Raw genomic sequence first — 23,750 nt, forward strand, 5'->3', positions numbered from 1 at the left:
ATTCGCCGTCTTACACCTTCGTCCTGGGAACGCCTAGTATGGACTAGTAGTCTTCGTACTGGAAACGCCTTTCGTAATTTCCAACTTCGTCCTGGAATCGCCTCTAGATGTTGGTCTTCGTCCTGGGAACTCCTATAGTTGATCGTCTTCTTCTTCTTTCTTCGTATTGGAAACGCCTATATGATTTCAGTCTTCTTAATTTATATTCGCCGTCTTCTTCCTGGTATCGCCTTGTAGTCCTCAAATCTTCTTATAATTAATAAATCTTACTTATTTCAATATCTTTCTTCAAATTGAAGAGGTGGATTCCAAAAGGGGCTAAGTCAAAAATGTACTTTTTCCAGGAAACAATTTTTTTGGTGTGAATGTGTATTTTGATAATGTCAAGCACATAATCCACATAATGCTAATGTTTTACATTAAGAACATGTTCTCAGGCAGTTATTGTGATTATGAGTAGTATATAATAGCCGGAGCTGCGCCTGGCTTCTGGCTGTGGATTTATGATTGTTTACATTGTGACGTCACGGCGGCCATCTTGGATGCAGCATAACGGGACACAACGTAACGGGACACAACGTAACGGGACACAGCGTAACGGGACATAACATAACGGGACAAGTAGATCACGGCGGCCATCTTGGATCCGCCATCTTGGATCCGCCATTTTGGATGATGTCATTTTGTTTTCTCGAACATTCCGACATTTTGTTTTACGCCATATTGGATGATGACGTCACCGTTGCAATTTCCGTTACGGCCGCCATCTTTAACTTTTTTTTAATATCCGATTTTAATAAAAAAAAATTTTAAAAAAATTATAAAAAAATTTAAATAACATAAATTTAATAAAATATTTATAAAAAACAAACATTATCGACACGGAGCTCGGAGTCCTCGGTTCGATCCCGACGGGTGCAAAAAAATTAAAAATGGCGACCGATCCTTCCCCCTACGGTGGGTGCTGGCATACTGACCCCCACCACTTAGGTCAAAGTATACATATCTTCACCTAGTATGATGTCATGTCAGCCATCTTGAAATCTGGACGCCATCTTGAAAATCTTTATTTATTATCCGATTTTAATGAAAAAAATTCCAAAATTCATCAAAAAATTAATGTATTTGAATTCTGTATGATTATATCGATGTACGTCCTTGGTTCGATTCCCGACGAGAGTAAACGGTCGATCCTTCCTCCATGAAAGCTACCTAGACTGATCTACCACCACCAGTACAAAGGTTTATATCATCAACTGGTATGACGACACGTCCGCCATCTTGTCTTCATCCGCTGGAGTCCACCATCTTGTTTTCGTCTGCTAGAGTGTGCCGATACCATGTAGTATAATTATCTGGTCACCATACTTTTGTCCTCAACTGTTGACATTGATCATTGACCTTGGCCTTTGACCTTGACCTTTGAAATTTGACCTTGACCTTGAAATTTGACCTTGACCTTGAAATTTGACCTTGACCTTGAAATTTGACCTTGACCTTGAAATTTGACCTTGACCTTGAAATTTGACCTTGACCTTGAAATTTGACCTTGACATTGAAATTTGACTTTGTCCTCGAAATTTGACTTTGTCCTTGTCGACCATCATGGATCCGACATTTTATGTTCAGTAGATGCTACCAGGAGCTACCACCTGCTGGAGTATGCCATCTTGTGTGTGTGTACTCGTATTATAGAGTACATTTCCATCTGGATAATTTTATTCTAACCCGCTACAGTGCAGTAATCATTTATTACTGTGACACACGCCATCTTGAAATTTGGACCCCATCTTGAAAATCCGTAATTTTAATGCTAGAGATTCGGGAAAAAGTTCAAAATTCATTAAATAATTCACTCATTAAAGTAATGATTGATTAGATCGATTCCCGTCCTTGGTTCGACCCCTGACCGATACCAATCAACTTTGATTTTAAAAAATACCACAAAAGCGACAGGTTTGAGAAAATAAAAAACACCACAAGTTCTTTTAAAAACTTTTATTACATACATTCTAATCTACTACAAGTACATAATAAACACAGACAAAGTACTAAAGTCTTGTGGATTCCTCGATTCAAACAGTCTTCTTATTGTACGGACAAAGCCTTTTACATGACTTTAAATGTCTATACGATCCGTTCATCACCGCAGCCAGAGACGGACTGAAGTTCATATCACCAGGGTCCCACTTATATATTCTCATTTGCTGGTACAACACACGAGTCAAAACAATAACCATGTTCATTATACTTCTCGGAGCATTTTTTATAATGAAGATGTAAGCTATCAAGACGTGAAATTAGTTTTTTGCACTTATTGCACTGAAATTGTATTCTTTTAACATTATTAGAACAACTGCTTCTTTCATGTCTGCGAGCATTTGAGGTAATAGTAAATGATGCGTCACAGTATTTGCACCGACGCAATGTATGCTTTTCATTAGTGGAAGAATCCATTGCTGACGATGAAACTTCGGATGATGGTGGTATCACATCTGTTGAAATCTCCTCCAATGTTGACGTCGTTGTTGCCAACGGGATCTGCACCTTCTCCATCGTAGCTGTCGTCAAGGTTCCCGTAGACGATGGTACAACCTCCGAGTTCGACGTTAAAGACGGTAAAGATGCCATCGAGGTCTCAAGAACAGCTAATTGACACGTCTTATGCACCAGAAGAAACAAACTAGGTGATCCTTACACCGCCGATGTCAGTAACTAACTGAGCGTCCTGCTGTCTAGGACTCGCTTATATACATGCACCGGATGGAATAATACGCTAGTCAAATCAAGAACCATTTACAATAATACTAGAGTCAAATCTACAAATTAAAAAAGAGGATCATTTGATCGAAAAAAAAAAATTCGATCTCTCCAATATACGCCAGGCTCCAAGAGCTACAATTCACGTCATCAGATCCATCTAAATTTTGCTCCTATGCTTCAATTGACCATTAGCTGCAAGTGCTCCAATAGATCCATCAGCTCCAACACGTAATGTACGCAATGTACGCACAATACATGCAATTTACATGCAATAAATGTAATGATCACTCAGTACACACAGGAAACGGAACGTACACACAGTACACACAGGAAACGGAACGTACACACAATACACACAGGAAACGAAACGTACACACAGTACACACAGGAAACGAAACGTACACACAGTACACACAGGAAGCGGAACGTACACACAGTACACACAGGAAACGGAACGTACACACAGTACACACAGGAAACGAAACGTACACACAGTACACACAGGAAACGAAACGTACACACAGTACACACAGGAAGCGGAACGTACACACAGTACACACAGGAAACGGAACGTACACACAGTACACACAGGAAACGGAACGTACACACAATACACACAGGAAACGGAACGTACACACAGTACACACAGGAAACTGAACGGACACACAATACACACAGGAAACGGAACGTACACACAGTACACACAGGAAACGGAACGTACACACAGTACACACAGGAAACGAAACGTACACACAATACACACAGGAAACGATACGTACACACAGTACACACAGGAAACGAAACGTATACACACAGTACACACAGGAAACGGAACGTACACACAGTACACACAGGAAAAGGAACGTACACACAGTACACACAGGAAACGGAACGTACACACAGTACACACAGGAAACGGATCGTATAAACAGTACACACAGGAAACAGAACGTACACACAGGAAACGAAACGTACACACAGTACACACAGAAAACGGAACGTACACACAGTACACACAGAAAACGGAACGTACACACAGGAAACGAAACGTACACACAGTACACACAGGAAAGGAAACGTATACACACATTACACACATTAAACGGAATGATCACACATACATTAGCGGAAACACACAGGCTTAGTTGGAAATCAGAATACAAGAAACAAAAACATTAAATTTTTACTTTCAATATTTAATTACTTCTCAACATTACAAAAATACAAGTAAAAGAAACCATTATTGTATGTAGCCAGCTTTCCTCAGTTCTTTGAGTATGAAGGATATTTCTTTGATGCACGAATAGTTTCCTGCACAAAGCGAGTCATGTAGAAGTCTTAGCCGGTGAACCAATATGTTTGGATCTTTCCATGATGTGTAATCAATCTCTTCTACCACCATCTTACTTGCTTGTTTATTATAAATACTGTTAATATCACAATCGTCCCTGTGATCATAATAAGCATTATCAGATTTATTTTTTATAACACGACGTTTCCATCGTTTCGGTCTCAGGACATCGCCACATTCTTCGATCTTGTCAGCTCTAGGTGCTTCATCACAGTCTATGCCTTTGTCAACAGCCTCAGAGTCACTGTAACAATCACTGTAGAAGACATCCTCTTCACCCATATTACCGTATGAATTCGCTATCGATGATGTCGAAGTGTCTTCATCGTCTTCATGCTTCCTTTTTAGGAGTCCATCATTTTTACAAAGAATGGAGGATCTACTGAATATAGGTTTGAATGTATTCTCACTTTTCACGGTGTTGATACTTCCATTAGTTTCAGTCTTCCCGAAGCCATTAGCATCCTTCAATTTATGTTCTTCCTCACAATCGGGTGAGCTAATTCCATCACGCTCAGGACAAGGAAAATTATTGTCGTAATGCAGATCACTCTTCTTTAGTCTAGTGGATCCATCGGTGTCCTCTATGCCGTAAGTAGTCTTGACTTTACATGTTCTACCATGTCTTTTTAAGCTGTCAATTCGTGTTAACAACCTGCTACAACGATTACAGCTTAACATGTTGCGTAGTGGGTTTCTAGCACAATCATTCTTCTCATGACGTCTAGCATTCCTTCTCATGGCAAAATCCTTGCCACAGTATCTACAGCGGCTTCCTTCCGATTCAGCTGCAGATAACAAACCACGATCCATGGTAGCTTCTGTGACTAATGTTAGATACAAACTGTCAGTTTTCTCCAATTGGAACCATTTCTTAAATAGAGTTTTTGAAATGTTTCATCAGCGAGAGTTAAGTTCTCTAATGCAAAGAAAATTGATGCAAGTAGTTCTGGCTGTCGTCATCAGATGTCGCTACGTGTTGCTTGTAGGTAAATAATATCTATTTCATTAATGTGGGATGCGTAACGCTCACTATCGATCGCAAAGGGAGGTTGGCTTCGATAGTATCCAAGGAGAAAAAAAGTTCGTCCTTCCTGCTAGTGCTTCTCAGATTTCTCACGGTCCGCCATCTTGGATTGTGACGTCACGGCGGTCATCTTGGATGGGTGTGACCTTGACCTTTGACCGAAACCTCAGGAATGATCGCAAGCACACGGATTAACCATCAAAATATTGATAAGAATAATCAGGAGCACACGGAGAAAACCATCATAATATTGGCAAGAATAATCAGGAGCACACGGAGAAAACCGACACAAGTTTTCTTTGATATCATAAAAATATAAAAAAAATTAATAAAAAATTAAAAATAAAAACGAAAAAAAAATCAAACATTCTGCTAGCTTGTGAACTTCTCATTGTTGAGCAAAGATAGAGTTCTAGTACAAGCCAGAATGTTTGATTTTTTTTTTCGTTTTTATTTTTAATTTTTTATTTTTTTTTTTTTATATTTTTATGATATCAAAGAAAACTTGTGTCGGTTTTCTCCGTGTGCTCCTGATTATTCTTGCCAATATTATGATGGTTTTCTCCGTGTGCTCCTGATTATTCTTATCAATATTTTGATGGTTAATCCGTGTGCTTGCGATCATTCCTGAGGTTTCGGTCAAAGGTCAAGGTCACACCCATCCAAGATGACCGCCGTGACGTCACAATCCAAGATGGCGGACCGTGAGAAATCTGAGAAGCACTAGCAGGAAGGACGAACTTTTTTTCTCCTTGGATACTATCGAAGCCAACCTCCCTTTGCGATCGATAGTGAGCGTTACGCATCCCACATTAATGAAATAGATATTATTTACCTACAAGCAACACGTAGCGACATCTGATGACGACAGCCAGAACTACTTGCATCAATTTTCTTTGCATTAGAGAACTTAACTCTCGCTGATGAAACATTTCAAAAACTCTATTTAAGAAATGGTTCCAATTGGAGAAAACTGACAGTTTGTATCTAACATTAGTCACAGAAGCTACCATGGATCGTGGTTTGTTATCTGCAGCTGAATCGGAAGGAAGCCGCTGTAGATACTGTGGCAAGGATTTTGCCATGAGAAGGAATGCTAGACGTCATGAGAAGAATGATTGTGCTAGAAACCCACTACGCAACATGTTAAGCTGTAATCGTTGTAGCAGGTTGTTAACACGAATTGACAGCTTAAAAAGACATGGTAGAACATGTAAAGTCAAGACTACTTACGGCATAGAGGACACCGATGGATCCACTAGACTAAAGAAGAGTGATCTGCATTACGACAATAATTTTCCTTGTCCTGAGCGTGATGGAATTAGCTCACCCGATTGTGAGGAAGAACATAAATTGAAGGATGCTAATGGCTTCGGGAAGACTGAAACTAATGGAAGTATCAACACCGTGAAAAGTGAGATTACATTCAAACCTATATTCAGTAGATCCTCCATTCTTTGTAAAAATGATGGACTCCTAAAAAGGAAGCATGAAGACGATGAAGACACTTCGACATCATCGATAGCGAATTCATACGGTAATATGGGTGAAGAGGATGTCTTCTACAGTGATTGTTACAGTGACTCTGAGGCTGTTGACAAAGGCATAGACTGTGATGAAGCACCTAGAGCTGACAAGATCGAAGAATGTGGCGATGTCCTGAGACCGAAACGATGGAAACGTCGTGTTATAAAAATTAAATCTGATAATGCTTATTATGATCACAGGGACGATTGTGATATTAACAGTATTTATAATAAACAAGCAAGTAAGATGGTGGTAGAAGAGATTGATTACACATCATGGAAAGATCCAAACATATTGGTTGACCGGCTAAGATTTCTACATGACTCGCTTTGTGCAGGAAACTATTCGTGCATCAAAGAAATATCCTTCATACTCAAAGAACTGAGGAAAGCTGGCTACATACAATAATGGTTTCTTTTACTTGTATTTGTGTAATGTTGAGAAGTAATTAAATATTGAAAGTAAAAATTTAACGTTTTTGTTTCTTGTATTCTGATTTCCAACTAAGCCTGTGTGTTTCCGCTAATGTATGTGTGATCATTCCGTTTAATGTGTGTAATGTGTGTATACGTTTCCTTTCCTGTGTGTACTGTGTGTACGTTTCGTTTCCTGTGTGTACGTTCCGTTTTCTGTGTGTACTGTGTGTACGTTCCGTTTTCTGTGTGTACTGTGTGCACGTTTCGTTTCCTGTGTGTACGTTCTGTTTCCTGTGTGTACTGTTTATACGATCCGTTTCCTGTGTGTACTGTGTGTACGTTCCGCTTCCTGTGTGTACTGTGTGTACGTTCCGCTTCCTGTGTGTACTGTGTGTACGTTTCGTTTCCTGTGTGTACTGTGTGTACGTTCCGTTTCCTGTGTGTACTGTGTGTATACGTTTCGTTTCCTGTGTGTACTGTGTGTACGTATCGTTTCCTGTGTGTATTGTGTGTACGTTTCGTTTCCTGTGTGTACTGTGTGTACGTTCCGTTTCCTGTGTGTACTGTGTGTACGTTCCGTTTCCTGTGTGTATTGTGTGTCCGTTCAGTTTCCTGTGTGTACTGTGTGTACGTTCCGTTTCCTGTGTGTATTGTGTGTACGTTCCGTTTCCTGTGTGTACTGTGTGTACGTTCCGTTTCCTGTGTGTACTGTGTGTACGTTCCGCTTCCTGTGTGTACTGTGTGTACGTTTCGTTTCCTGTGTGTACTGTGTGTATACGTTTCGTTTCCTGTGTGTACTGTGTGTACGTATCGTTTCCTGTGTGTATTGTGTGTACGTTTCGTTTCCTGTGTGTACTGTGTGTACGTTCCGTTTCCTGTGTGTACTGTGTGTACGTTCCGTTTCCTGTGTGTATTGTGTGTCCGTTCAGTTTCCTGTGTGTACTGTGTGTACGTTCCGTTTCCTGTGTGTATTGTGTGTACGTTCCGTTTCCTGTGTGTACTGTGTGTACGTTCCGTTTCCTGTGTGTACTGTGTGTACGTTCCGCTTCCTGTGTGTACTGTGTGTACGTTTCGTTTCCTGTGTGTACTGTGTGTACGTTTCGTTTCCTGTGTGTACTGTGTGTACGTTCCGTTTCCTGTGTGTACTGTGTGTACGTTCCGCTTCCTGTGTGTACTGTGTGTACGTTTCGTTTCCTGTGTGTACTGTGTGTACGTTTCGTTTCCTGTGTGTATTGTGTGTACGTTCCGTTTCCTGTGTGTACTGTGTGTACGTTCCGTTTCCTGTGTGTACTGAGTGATCATTACATTTATTGCATGTAAATTGCATGTATTGTGCGTACATTGCGTACATTACGTGTTGGAGCTGATGGATCTGTTGGAGCACTTGCAGCTAATGGTCAATTGAAGCATAGTAGCAAAATTTAGATGGATCTGATGACGTGAATTGTAGCTCTTGGAGCCTGGCGTATATTGGAGAGATCGAATTTTTTTTTTTCGATCAAATGATCCTCTTTTTTAATTTGTAGATTTGACTCTAGTATTATTGTAAATGGTTCTTGATTTGACTAGCGTATTATTCCATCCGGTGCATGTATATAAGCGAGTCCTAGACAGCAGGACGCTCAGTTAGTTACTGACATCGGCGGTGTAAGGATCACCTAGTTTGTTTCTTCTGGTGCATAAGACGTGTCAATTAGCTGTTCTTGAGACCTCGATGGCATCTTTACCGTCTTTAACGTCGAACTCGGAGGTTGTACCATCGTCTACGGGAACCTTGACGACAGCTACGATGGAGAAGGTGCAGATCCCGTTGGCAACGACGACGTCAACATTGGAGGAGATTTCAACAGATGTGATACCACCATCATCCGAAGTTTCATCGTCAGCAATGGATTCTTCCACTAATGAAAAGCATACATTGCGTCGGTGCAAATACTGTGACGCATCATTTACTATTACCTCAAATGCTCGCAGACATGAAAGAAGCAGTTGTTCTAATAATGTTAAAAGAATACAATTTCAGTGCAATAAGTGCAAAAAACTAATTTCACGTCTTGATAGCTTACATCTTCATTATAAAAAATGCTCCGAGAAGTATAATGAACATGGTTATTGTTTTGACTCGTGTGTTGTACCAGCAAATGAGAATATATAAGTGGGACCCTGGTGATATGAACTTCAGTCCGTCTCCGGCTGCGGTGATGAACGGATCGTATAGACATTTAAAGTCATGTAAAAGGCTTTGTCCGTACAATAAGAAGACTGTTTGAATCGAGGAATCCACAAGACTTTAGTACTTTGTCTGTGTTTATTATGTACTTGTAGTAGATTAGAATGTATGTAATAAAAGTTTTTAAAAGAACTTGTGGTGTTTTTTATTTTCTCAAACCTGTCGCTTTTGTGGTATTTTTTAAAATCAAAGTTGATTGGTATCGGTCAGGGGTCGAACCAAGGACGGGAATCGATCTAATCAATCATTACTTTAATGAGTGAATTATTTAATGAATTTTGAACTTTTTCCCGAATCTCTAGCATTAAAATTACGGATTTTCAAGATGGGGTCCAAATTTCAAGATGGCGTGTGTCACAGAAATAAATGATTACTGCACTGTAGCGGGTTAGAATAAAATTATCCAGATGGAAATGTACTCTATAATACGAGTACACACACACAAGATGGCATACTCCAGCAGGTGGTAGCTCCTGGTAGCATCTACTGAACATAAAATGTCGGATCCATGATGGTCGACAAGGACAAAGTCAAATTTCGAGGACAAAGTCAAATTTCAATGTCAAGTTCAAATTTCAAGGTCAAGGTCAAATTTCAAGGTCAAGGTCAAATTTCAAGGTCAAGGTCAAATTTCAAGGTCAAGGTCAAATTTCAAGGTCAAGGTCAAATTTCAAGGTCAAGGTCAAAGGCCAAGGTCAATGATCAATGTCAACAGTTGAGGACAAAAGTATGGTGACCAGATAATTATACTACATGGTATCGGCACACTCTAGCAGACGAAAACAAGATGGTGGACTCCAGCGGATGAAGACAAGATGGCGGACGTGTCGTCATACCAGTTGATGATATAAACCTTTGTACTGGTGGTGGTAGATCAGTCTAGGTAGCTTTCATGGAGGAAGGATCGACCGTTTACTCTCGTCGGGAATCGAACCAAGGACGTACATCGATATAATCATACAGAATTCAAATACATTAATTTTTTGATGAATTTTGGAATTTTTTTCATTAAAATCGGATAATAAATAAAGATTTTCAAGATGGCATCCAGATTTCAAGATGGCTGACATGACATCATACTAGGTGAAGATATGTATACTTTGACCTAAGTGGTGGGGGTCAGTATGCCAGCACCCACCGTGGGGGGAAGGATCGGTCGCCATTTTTAATTTTTTTGCACCCGTCGGGATCGAACCGAGGACTCCGAGCTCCGTGTCGATAATGTTTGTTTTTTATAAATATTTTATTAAATTTATGTTATTTAAATTTTTTTATAATTTTTTTAAAATTTTTTTTTATTAAAATCGGATAATAAATAAAAAAGTTAAAGATGGCGGCCGTAACGGAAATTGCAACGGTGACGTCATCATCCAATATGGCGGAAAACAAAATGTCGGAATGTTCGAGAAAACAAAATGACATCATCCAAAATGGCGGATCCAAGATGGCCGCCGTGATCTACTTGTCCCGTTATGTTATGTCCCGTTACGCTGTGTACCGTTACGTTGTGTCCCGTTACGTTGTGTCCCGTTACGCTGCATCCAAGATGGCCGCCGTGACGTCACAATGTAAACAATCATAAATCCACAGCCAGAAGCCAGGCGCAGCTCCGGCTATTATATACTACTATTATGAGTTCAATATATTACCTGTAATTAGGTTAAGAAAACGGAACATCATTGACTTAGAGCTATTTGGAAAACTTGTCAGTGACTAAGAGCTTTTTGGAAAACTTGTCAGTGACTGAGGACTTTTTGAAAAACATGTAATTGAAGAATATTAGTCCTACCAGATTGACAGGCCTAAGTGTGATGTTTACATAATACTGAACAAAATATGTATGTAGACTTATGCATAGTACAAAACAAAAGCAACAATATGATCTTTCAAAAGGTGTCAAGTCTTTTGAGTGAACATTAAGGTTACAATGTTTAAAGGAATGGCTCTTCTTCATCATATAGTACAATATTGTTGTCGTTATCTCCTTCTACATTGTTAGTCAGAGCAGTTTGGTAAAACTGTCTTGCACATTGACTGAGTGAAACAAACTGCAGAAGTTTCTTCACATCTTGTCTCTTCTTTTCACTAATATGGTTTTCTGCTGGCGAAACAGGAACGTTTGTGTACGCTTCTTTCAATACTGTACGTGATTTAGTCACCTTGACTGTTGTTGGCAGACCACAATATGTGTTTTGAATGTCAATAGTAGTGTCATGCATTCTTGAGTAGATGAGAACACGTTGATCACGCATTTTAAAGGGAAGTCTTTTTACTATGGCATTCTTTGAAGCTTCCATAAAGTTTGAGACCACCCAATCTATGCCTAACACATTTACTGTAGCACCCGTCGCAAATACCTTGTGATATTCACTAGGCTCTAATATTGTTTCTTTTTTCCGTAACTCCTTTTCAAATCTTCCAAATACTCGGTCAGGGGGCATATAGCTATGACCTCTGATTGGAAAGTAATGTTCCACTTTTGCAAAGGTTCTTGATTTGGCAACGTAGTTGAGTAAGAACATCATAACATTGGTGTTTTTATTTTGCCCACTGCAGGCATCTGAAAATAATCTCAGAGTCAAAAAGATTTTTGGTACATTTGCCAATTTTTTCTCAAGATTTTCCAAAAAATGACTCAATGCCGAACATACTTCATTAGAACCTCGACCACTTTGGTCTTCAGTCCAAGTGTACACAGATGTGTTGGAAGGGTTTTGTTGGTTTTCCATCAAAACAAACGTCAAATTGTACAGCCAGATTTGTCTGGCATAAAAGACCTCACCAATGCTTAATTTGGGCAGTGGTTGGTTTTGTTCCATGTCAAATGAAACACTTATTATATTGTTTTCTTGTTTCTTCATGATTTCATAAAAAATTTTAGCTCTAAGAGTATGTAGCCTATACTGAGTCATTAATCGAGCCTTTTCAGCAAGGTCACATGACGTCTTGATTTGGTTCTTAGTCTTGTAACAAAATGAGCACACATCCGTCTTTGGGCTTCCGAAGCTGAGAATGAAGTTGTTTTGAAACACCTTGAAAAACTTAGATAATGAAGCAATTGGTTTGTTTTCTATTTTTTGGTTATCTTTCCACATTCGCCACAACTTTTTGATAGAAAGTTCAGGATTAAGATAACCACGAACACTTTTTCCTCGGCCATAATGGCTTTCATTGCATCTAAACGTTTTAATGTATGCAATCATTGAGTCTTTTATCGCAGTGTGTTTGGGATTTAACCTAGCCCCACCACGCCTTTCATGTGGGCATTCCCCATATACTGCCATGTGTTTGCTTAAGGTGTTTATTCTTTTACGAGAAAATCTCGTTACAGACAAAAACGTTTTGTTACATACATTTAGAATACGACCGCTTGTCTGTCGTATGAAATATTTAGTAACGATACAGCTTTTAGGCTTATTTTTGTTTCTGTTTATGATGGTCAGTGGGGCTATTACAATTTTAATGACTTTGAGGCTGGTATTAAAAAAGGAACTTCAGAGGTCTTAAAAGTGTTAGTACCCTAATGAAAATTTACGTAAGATGTCAGAAGCTGAAGAGATTTATTACACCACATGGAAATATTCTAACATATTGGTAGATAGGTTAAGACTTCTACTTGCCTCGTAAAAATGAAGAAAATTTACCCAATACCAAACAAATATGGTCTATTCTTCGTGAAATAAGAAAAGCATGCTACACACAATAATAACTTGTTTTGTCTGCATGTGTATAAAAGTGAAAAACAAAATTGGATAAAAAAGTTTGTTTTATTTATTGTAATCTAATTTATAGATATGGTTCGGTTCTCGTAGTACAACTTCTAACTTAAAGATGTAAAATTCGTAATAAATTACTAACATAATGAAGAGTAATAATAACGTCTTTACGGCAATTGTGGTGGGTACGTGCTACATTGTAACTAAAATCATTTGGAGCCAAATGCAGTTGGAGGCATTGTAGCCTGCTTGAGCTGGATAATATCGTTTCCTTAAGTATTTTATCTAATGTATCCTAGATATCGTATCCTACTGAGTTGAATGTTTTATCCAAATGTGCGTCCGTTACATTGAATGTTTGTTGTCAAGTCTGTAGCCAGGGATGAATATGTAATGGTTCAAAAACCACTTGGTCTTGTAGTAGGTAACCATAACATACATATTTCAGGGATGTTTCTGCTCTACAGTAAGCTTTAAATTAGCTGAGTTGGTATTTTTATACCAAGATTTATTTTCTATGTGTTTTTGATGTATCCTTGTAGCCTGGTAGTATTGTAGACTCGTAGCCAATTGGAACCTTGTAGCTTGTAGCTTTGTAGTCAAGAAGTATTGTAGCATTGTTCGGAATAAATGATTAAACTATGTTCACCGAGATAAAAGGATGGGTGGATGAATGATTTATTCTTGCTCTAAAGGAAGCCATGTGACGGGGGTTCGTAGCGAAAAGGAGTAAGTAATAAGTGGATTTATATGTTACAGAAAACACAGAAAAATTGGCATGATGCCTGTTAATGTAAATATAACTCACTCCTGGAAACTGTTTAATTTGATGCAAATAAACTAGGCATAGTAAAACTTAGAGCTAAAATTGAATATTATGTGTGTATTTATAAATGGTCGACATTAATATTCCGTGTTGTTAAAATAAATAATTACCATCCGAGATGTTACTACTTGGAAGATTTACGAGGTTCGGCGATACGTAGCGGATTCCATGGGTAAGAAATTCAACCTACTAAGTACCCAAGCGATTATTAAGTAGAAAAATTGATATATTAGAAAGATGATCCCTTGTTTGTGAAGTGGCTAGGATTCGATAAATGTGAAAATCAGTTGGATAAAATCTACTGAAGCCATATCAATTTTAATGTTTTGAAATGTTGTAAATTTTTATATTACTACATGCAAGTCTAAAATAAATAGAAAATGTATTTATTTATGTACTGTTTGAAACTTTTCACTAGTTAACAGAGTTTGGGATGTTCGTCGAAGGTGCTTAAAATGGTATTAGGAGGCTGGGGACGCGTGGCGAATGGTCTAAATGACGCAGCTATTTGGGGTGTGGATGGTTCAGGGGGAGGGGGGTGAGGGTAGGTCTGCTGACGTCAAAGGCCGTGCGTCAGTGACGTGTGTGCTTGGCATGCACGAACAGGACTGTGATAGAAAGGATAGAGGGGTGGGGATAGTTGAAAAATTGCACTGTTAGGATGTATCATTCGTAGTTATCAACAGAGCTAGTAAGATGTGTCGTGCCAGCTATGAGAAGATTGCTGAGGATGAGTTCTATGCGTGCTGTCAGGAGCCTAGTGGCCAGGCAGAAGCTTTTGCGATGGATGAAGACGAAGAGTCCAGGGAAGAAGACATCGCAGATGTACTTGTGAACACCTCCACCCTGACTGTGGAGGATATTGCTGCAATTTGTAGGGGGGGGGGGGGGGGGTGAATAGGTACGTATTTTTCAAATTTATCGACTTTGGATCAGTGTGATGCTTGCATAGTTGTGTGGACAGAGTAATTGATGGCTAGTATTAAAAGTACTGCGGAGCGGGGTGTTGTGAATGGGGGTCGGTAACGCCTTCTGAATGGTATTGTGTTAACAAGGGGGAGAAGATGGTGTGAAGGAGTGTTTGTTTTTTTTATTAAATAGTGTTAAATATTTTTTTATATATTTTATTTACTTCGGCTTCTTGCCACGACTAAAAAAAAATACTATTTTCATTTTATATGAAGTGCATCTCGTAGTGGCAGTAGGTAATGGCTTTGCTCGTAGTGACAGTAGGTAATGGCTGAGGTGAGTGTTGTAACTGCATCATATACACTATAGCGATCAGACATTAAGTTGAAACGTAAAAGGTTATGTGTCGGATGTGGTCTCTCTCGTGAAGATAGGGGAACATTTAATACGGTAGAAATGTGAATCGTTATTTTTGTTTGTAGGATAATATTCCCGTGAACGATTAAAGCTATGTGGATATATACCCAAACATTTAAAATATCTGCTTCCGTGCAGCTCTTGTAAACACGTGTACGCAAACATGTTCCTACTTAGAAGAGATACTTATCATCTTGTGGGTTAGGACTCTGAATAATTTCTGGTTCCTGTGACGACTATGAAGTAGTAATTAATTGAATTTGATGGAAGAAAAAGTTATTAAGTATTATTACAATAACCATCACATCCGCAATGCTGAGACTTTGTTGTATATAGATTCCGTTTTTTGATGTATAGTGTCCGTTGTGAAAACATGTACGCAGACATTAAAATATCTGCTTCTATGCAGCTTTTAAAACACGAGTACGCAAACATGAACTTGTTTAGGAATGTAATTATACGCAGACATTAAAAATATCTGCTTCCATGCAGCCTTTAAAACACGAGTACACAAACATGAGAAGAGAATATTACTTGTGAGTTAGACCTCTGAAAAATTTCTGGTCCGCTAAGATGGAGAAATAAATGTTTTTTTTTTAATTATCATTACTTTAACCTTCGCATCCAAACGATAGTATTGATAACATATATTTTAGTTAAAACCTATAAATGATAAGACTTTAAGAAAAAATGGTGGTTACAACAGCAAAATGACTGTGGATTTTGTGGATATTTGTCTATAAGGGTCATAATAATGCTGGTACGGGATAGGAACTCGACCTTACATACACTAACGTACTTTAGAAACCTATACCCGATGATGACATCCATCAGATGAAATCACGATGGCGGTCTCCACTAAATAAGATGGCTGCCTCCGGAGACAACGATGGTATATATTTTTTATTTTGATAATTAATTATTTTAAAGAATGCGGTGTAACGAAAAGTTGTAACAGGGATGAGTGGGGTGTTCGATGATGTCATTGTAACAGAGGAGCGGGGTGCTAGATGGTGTATTCGTAATGTAGAGGAGTGGGTGTGTTCGATGCACAGGTTTTTTAATTAAAATTTTATTAAATAATATATTTTTGAAATTTATTTTGAAATTTTGATAATTTAAATTTTATAAATTTTTAATTTTTTTTCATTAAAATCGGATAATAAATATAGATTATCAAGATGGTGGACGAAACTCAAAATGGCGGAATGATCTATAAAACAAAATGGGGGATAAAAACATAAAGGCCGCCAGGGTCAAAGGTCAAGTTCAAATCCAAGATAGCCGCCGGAAGTGACTTAATCCATGATGGCCGCCGCCGATCCCCGGATCCCGACCCAGGACTTGGTGTGCCAGGACCGACTATATATACCTACTTAGCTGGTATGAAGGGGCGCATGCGAGCTCTACAGGAAATGGTAGCCCCTAAGGTTTTTCCTGTATCCGTATTTCGTAGAGGCCATGACAGTTTGTTGCTCAATTGATGGATCAATGGCAGACACTGTTTACTTACTGTTTTCACAGGGGCATCGGCATCTATTATTCCTACAGACGTTGTAAATACAGAAAAGCTGAAGAGAACACCCATTCCATACAGACTCAAAACAGCAACCGGAGACACCTCACCTGTGCATGGACAGCTGGATATGGAGTGAAGGATTGGAACTTGGACATTGTCACAGACGTTTCGTGTTGCTGATATACCGATGAGGTAATATTAGGAGTAGACATCATGAATCGATGCAGATTCGTTATTGACATGGAAGGACAGGTACTACGTATTAAGATGAAGAGATGGCTTTGTTTACTCCTGACCAATTAGAATTTCCTGTAATGTAAGTGGTAGTTTGCGAAACTGTTTCAATTCCAGCAAATCATGAGCAGATAATAGCAGCTAGGATTATGGGAGACCCTAGGGACAACATGAGCTACCTGATAGAGCCAGATATGAAGTTAGGATTGAAGACACTCCAGGTCGCGTGAAGCATTGCAAGATTCGGCGAGGTTGTACCAGTCAGGGCCAACCTCGACTCTCGAACAAGAGTCCTTAAACCAGGGGACCCAATAGCTAGCTGCGAACCAGTCTATTGGGTAGGCCAATGTGAGTCTTCCTCGCCTGTTAGACATGATGTTCAAACACTAAACCCAAATTTAGAGCAACTACTAAGGCACAACTACCCAGCCACTACCCAGTGAAAAAAAATTGACCTAAAAAGTGCTCTTGTAGACGTGTATGGACCTGCGAAACGCGATGCGCGAGGCATGACTCGCTCGGTGTAGACGTGTCTGGACCTGCGAAACGCGATGCGCGAGGCATGACTCACTCGGTGTAGACGTGTCTGGACCTGCGAAACGCGATGCGCGAGGCATGACTTCGGTGTAGACGTGTCTGGGCCTGCGAAACGCTATGCGCGAGTCATGACTCTTCGGTGTAGACGTGTCTGGACCTACGAAACGCTATGCGCGAGTCATGACTCTTCGGTGTAGACGTGTTTGGACCTGCGAAATGCGATGCGTGAGTCATGACTCTTCGGTGTAGATGTGTCTGGACTTGCGAAACGCGATGTGCGAGGCATGACTTCGGTGTAGACGTGTCTGGGCCTGCGAAACGCGATGCGCCCAGCATGACTCGCTCGGTGTAGACGTGACTGGACCAGCGAAACGCGATGCGCGAGTCATGTATCTTCGGTGTAGATGTGTCTGGACCTGCGAAACTCGATGCGCGAGGCATGACTCTTCTGTGTAGACGTGTCTGGACCTGCGAAACGCGATGCGCCCAGCATGACTCGCTCGGTGTAGACGTGACTGGACCAGCGAAACGCGATGCGCGAGTCATGTATCTTCGGTGTAGATGTGTCTGGACCTGCGAAACTCGATACGCGAGGCATGACTCTTCGGTGTAGACGTGTCTGGACCTGCGAAACGCGATGCGCGAGGCATGATTCGCTGGGTGTAGATGAGTCTGGACCTGCGAAACGCGATGCGCTCAGCATGACTCGCTCGGTGTAGACGTGTCTGGACCTGCGAAACGCGATGCGCGAGGCATGACTCTTCGGTGTAGACGTGACTGGGCCAGCGAAACGCGATGCGCGAGTCATGTATCTTCGGTGTAGACGTGTCTGGACCTGCGAAACTCGATGCGCGAGGCATGACTCTTCGGTGTAGACGTGTCTGGACCTGCGAAACGCGATGCGCGAGGCATGACTCGCTCGGTGTAGACGTGTCTGGACCTGCGAAGCGCGATTCGCGAGGCATGACTCTTCGGTGTAGATGTGTCTGGACCTGCGAAACACGATGCGCGAGTCATGACTCTTCGGTGTAGACGTGTCTGGACCTGCGAAACGCGATGCGCGAGGCATGACTCTTCTGTGTAGACGTGTCTGAACCTGCGAAACACGATGCGCGAGTCATGACTTCGGTGTAGACGTGTCTGGACCTGCGATTCGCGATGCGCGAGGCATGACTCGTGGTGAGCCGTCTACCAGTCGGTGTCCATTTGCGCATCAATGAGGACTCAACGTATTGTTGCGCTCTGTGTAAACGTATAAGAGGGAGGACGAGTTACAGAAGTACGACCTCCAAACGCTACGTGAAAACCTGCGTGTAAAGGGCTATCGCAGATGTTTTGTTTGAGGCAGATATGGGAACAATTTTTCAACGGTACAGAACGCTATCATCTGAGTGTGCATCTTTAAATCCTCCATATCTCCAACAAGATGCTACTGCATCATCCTCATCACAGAACACAGGAAACACAGACAAGGGCATTGATGTATCAGTTTTACAGGTGTTGTAGGAGGCATAAGGCTTTTGACAATATCCTTAACAGTTAGTCGAACATTTTGTGTTGTTTATTTCTTTGGAATTTGTATATGTCAACAACAGTTAATATTTCTAACTACTTATGTATTTTCTAGCCTTTCGTTACTAAGTCAATGTAAACAACAATGTCTTAATAAACAGAGAATATGTAACAACGATAATGTGATTATTAGTATGCACATACCTCATTATATTCATTCAGTGCCTCGATTATAGCTGCACACCCATTTCGAATGATGTGAGAAATGCTACTTATGGACACACTGAAAAGATACTGTATACTAGCATACGACTTCCCCGATACTGTATACTAGCATACGACTTCCCCGATACTGTATACTAGCATACGACTTCCCCGTTGCTAGAAATCTCAGTGTAATGGCAAGCCTTTCCTTCACAGTTATAGTTTCTCTCATGTTCGTATTCATTTTGCCCACATTACGTCCTACTAAATTCGCGAGATCGTCAAAATCCTTGGGCATCATGCGCGCGAAATTCTTGATAGTATCGTATACTTGTTCACTTGTCATATCCATCATAAGTCTGTTTCCGTACTGCAATTGTTTGCGAGATATTTCTCGGACCCACCAACGGCGTTTACGTCGACCTTCTCTTCTCCTCATAACATGCATTGCAATTACTGCAAACGCAGTCGCTGGTCGCGGAATAACAGCAGCCGGACAAACTCCCGCCATGACCCTCGCGCATCTTGATGGCTCGCCCTGCTCTACGTTTACTCGCGCATCTGATTCGTGACTCAATAGAGAGTTTGATTCGCGAATCTGATGCGCGAAGCAAACCTTTAGAACAAAAATAGCTGCAGAGTACATACGATAAAATTTAATTTTAAAGAAAATTTAACTACGTATCTGTCTTGATTAAATAGACTGGATCAACTTATAAGTTAAGACTTTCACGAAACAAAATATATAAAGTTTACTTACTGTAATAAATAAACTACTTTCTATTTTTTTTAATAAAATAAGTACCTAAATGATTGCCCAATCAACAATAACCAAAATGAATGAAAAATGGAATGTAAAACATTTCAGAAGTTTTAACTTTTTTTTTAAGTATAATAAGTTTTGGTTTTTGAAGTGAAATATAAAGAGACATACGCGTGCGCACGGTAGGTGCCACAGGTGCCTTGGCACCACCATTAGGGTTAAGATTATTTTGTTTTTTACAAGCAGAAATAATACATACTTACAAAAATCCGTATTATTTCCAAAAAAAATATGTTTTTCAATCGTGTCGAGTTACAGATATGTGCTCATAACACTATCAGTATATCAATTATCAATCTAACCAACTATACACACGAAAACAAGCCAGTTGCAATTACTTGTGTTGTACACGCGGGCCGCGGCTACAGAACTTCTTTAATGTAAATACTTCTCATAGTTCTCCTCGAATTACATAGAATGCGCGCTCGGTGTCCACTGTTCACTCCACTCGGCAGGCGCACGGAATAATAGCCGCCGTCCGCCAGGGTTTATTTAAAAAAAGAGAGAGAGTTTAGTTAGTTAAAAGGATAGGCTTACTCGATGACTTATATGCAGTCGCCGACAAAACATTTTTGTTGTATTCCAAAAGTTAAAACTTTTGCCCACTCTTATTTGTGTGTTTTTATTATTTTACATATTTAAGGTATGTTACAAAAACTCCCTTGATTTGTTGATTTTAAAACTTAACATTTAAGAATGTTTTTTTCTAGCATTTATTTGGCATCTTCAGAAAACATTTAAGTACGGTTATGCAAAGCCACCAGCATGAATTCCGTGCAAACAATTTGTGCAATTAACTTTATGGCTCAACAAAGCTTAAAACTGTAAATAGTTTAGTAGTTTTCCTGGTGATTATAACGTTCAAAGCCATAATTTGTCATAAAAAATGTTAAGATTTTTACATCTGTGTATTTAATGTTTTTGTTCGGAAACACCTTAAATAGCACCAGTTTGCGCTTTCAAATCCAAATTTTTTCGGGGGAGGACCCCACCTCCTGCTTTAGGCTCGGGGTCCGTGAATGACAGGGCTGTTGTGTAATCTGGCACCACCACTACTGAAGTCCTGCGCACGCCTATGAAAGAGACCACTATGCTTTATACGTTTCTGGGCTCATTTTCGTCCTCCTATTTGTGCGATGATAATCGTCCCCCGATATATATATATATATATAACCTATTTGAACGAAATAATAAGACCGATTTTGCGCGTGCGCTTGTTTAAGAAAAAATATATAGGTATCCTATACATTCAGTTGTGCCTCGAACTTTATATTTGCTACCAGCGCGCTCGCGTTCCTCCTTGTTCAACCAGCAGCGTAGAGAGCGCTGCTGAGACAGTCCCTGCATTTCCCGCATAGATAGCGCTACCTGTTATAGATTCCATATTGTGTTCCAAATGGCAGAATTGTTTAAGGTACAGAAATACGCACTGTTTTTCTTTGTGGTATTTCATAAGTTAGTAATATTTATTGATAATCAATCATCATTAGAAAATTATTGTTTTTTCCGTTCTATCCCTTACGATATACTTACTATTCGAGGTTTCCATTACCAAAGAAGTTTCACTTCTATCACGTGTTCTGAGTTACGCGCACTTTATTTTTTTTTTTTTTGTGAAATACATTTTAATATTATTATTATTTACACCGAGGATTGTGATGGCGCTCAAGGCCTGTTGTCGACATTAAAATAAGGAAGCCGGGTTTTATGTTTAGGTAATTTCTTCCACGTTAATATTTTTTTTTATATTTGACTGCCTATTATAGTTTATTTGTTATTGATAAAACACTTTTTTATTCTTATTTTTTTTAGTAACTATATAAATAACTACAACACCAATTTTTTTTTTTTGGTTTCACACACACATTAATCACAAAGCTGAATAAATCTCCTGGAAGAAGAGAACCTCCTCACCCCCCCAACACACAGGGCCCGCCTCGCTTGTGAATGGCGCGGCTGGTCGTCGACCTCGCCCTGGTATGGACTACCTCCCCCCTCCTCTACTCTCACTGATGTCCGGGTCGCGCCAAGCTGCTGACTCGCGATCTTGCGGCGGCAGTTAGCTCGTCTAGCTGCAGCCGTCCTTGACAACGTCTAATAAATCGATGAACGCCGGCTGCACGCACGAAAAAGGATGACTCATTGTCCCGTTGCGCACATTGTCCCGTTCGCTTTGTCCCGTTAAACTCATTGTACGCTTGCGCCGCATCTATCTCTCTTCCACCCGATTGGAACAACCAAAGATATGACTTTTTCGAGGCACATTAAACATGAAACACTCCCATTCGTTTCCTACTTTTTCTTTCATCGTCCTATCCTTAACAGAATAACACAGATTGGAAGAAGTTAAATAGCAAACATGTATAAAAGTTATAGTTAAAATAATCTCTTCGTTAAAGTAATAAACATATTTGAATTAATGCGTGCAAATAAAAGCAAATTTATCAATTAAATTGTAGATTTCATTTCACTCCTTCTTTTTATCCATACAAAATAGTGATAATTCAATAAAAATTATTCAATTTTATTCATAAAAGTATGCAATCATTTCATCTTAGTTTTGTTATGACGTCACGTTAAACTATCGTCCGTAAACCGACTTTACAGACAGTCAATTGTTTTTTCTTTCAGTATAGCACTTAAATAGTCATATTCGACGGAAAAGTTCGTTGAGAAAATTACGAAAAAATTCATGTTTATTGAATAAATCTATGGAATAATATAGAAGGCCAGGGACGTAATTAGACATTTTTCCACCCGGGGCAACATCTCATCTTAGCGCCCCCCCCCCTCCCCCATTATTTTAATTTTTCCCCTAACCATTTACCGACAACACGTCCTCATATTACCACTACATATGAATTCCACAATTACAAATATGTTTTATTAATTAGATAACAAACAAATGTATTTATTTACAGCAATTTCAATTTTACTACAAGATAAAATACCCACTTATGACTAAGCTACTTAATTGACATGTAATCTAAGAGTAGCATGTTTGATTTATATATTCACAATATTTACATAAATGCTGCAAATAAAATGAAAAGTTTATCATCAAATAACAGAACAATATGTGTGGACTGAATCGACAAAAAGAACAGGATATTTGATTATGATAGATAGAGTTAATATTATGAATAAAAGATTTCACTCAAGTTGTTATCTTGAGAATAATAATCATACATTTGGCACAATATCTTAATCTACTGGCTAATTGTGATAAAAAAATTAATTCACATACAGAAAACATGAACTTAAACTTAACTTTACGGGCTCTTTTGGCTGCAAATGTTTTTACAATGCCCTCAAAAGACAGCTTTGAAACTAACTTGTGCTCTATTGATATGATGCTCAGGTTGGTTAGTCTTTGCTGACCTGTTAAATTTCTAAGGTAATTTTTTATGATTTTTAGTTTGCTAAAATTCCTTTCATTAGAGACGGTTGAGACTGGTATTGTGCAAAAAAATTCTCAATGCTGTCGTTATGTTGGGGTATGCGTCTTCAAGCCCATTCTTATATATTAATGGCAGAAGATCTGCTGGTGAAACTGTTTTCATATTAGGGCTTAAATCCAAGGCATGATACTTAAAACTTTCAACTTCTATCGCCAGATCGTCCCTGTTTAAGTCTTCTTTATATGAGTAGCTAAATCAAGTGCCTGTTTCTTCAATTATTAACCATTTAGTGTTTCAAACAGAGCTCGATTGAGGAAACCAAATAAACTATTCATTCA

General features: G+C 39.4%; 1 protein-coding gene across 2 annotated transcripts in view; it reads left to right on the forward strand.

Annotated features, from left to right (window-relative positions):
- Positions 1-23,750, forward strand: part of LOC134533285 (histone acetyltransferase KAT7) — a 438,198-nt gene that overhangs the window by 94,974 nt on the left and 319,474 nt on the right. Inside the window, exon 8 of one of the 2 annotated variants that reach the window (XM_063370740.1) lies at positions 16,707-19,160. The exons of the other annotated variant lie outside the window; for it this stretch is intronic. Coding sequence (XP_063226810.1) covers positions 16,707-16,742 — 36 coding nt within the window. The 3' untranslated portion in view covers positions 16,743-19,160. Of the gene's footprint in view, positions 1-16,706; positions 19,161-23,750 lie in introns of those variants that run through there. 2 annotated transcript variants of the gene reach the window in all.

Source organism: Bacillus rossius, chromosome 6, assembly GCF_032445375.1.
Source record: "Bacillus rossius redtenbacheri isolate Brsri chromosome 6, Brsri_v3, whole genome shotgun sequence".
Classification (NCBI taxonomy): domain Eukaryota; kingdom Metazoa; phylum Arthropoda; class Insecta; order Phasmatodea; family Bacillidae; genus Bacillus; species Bacillus rossius.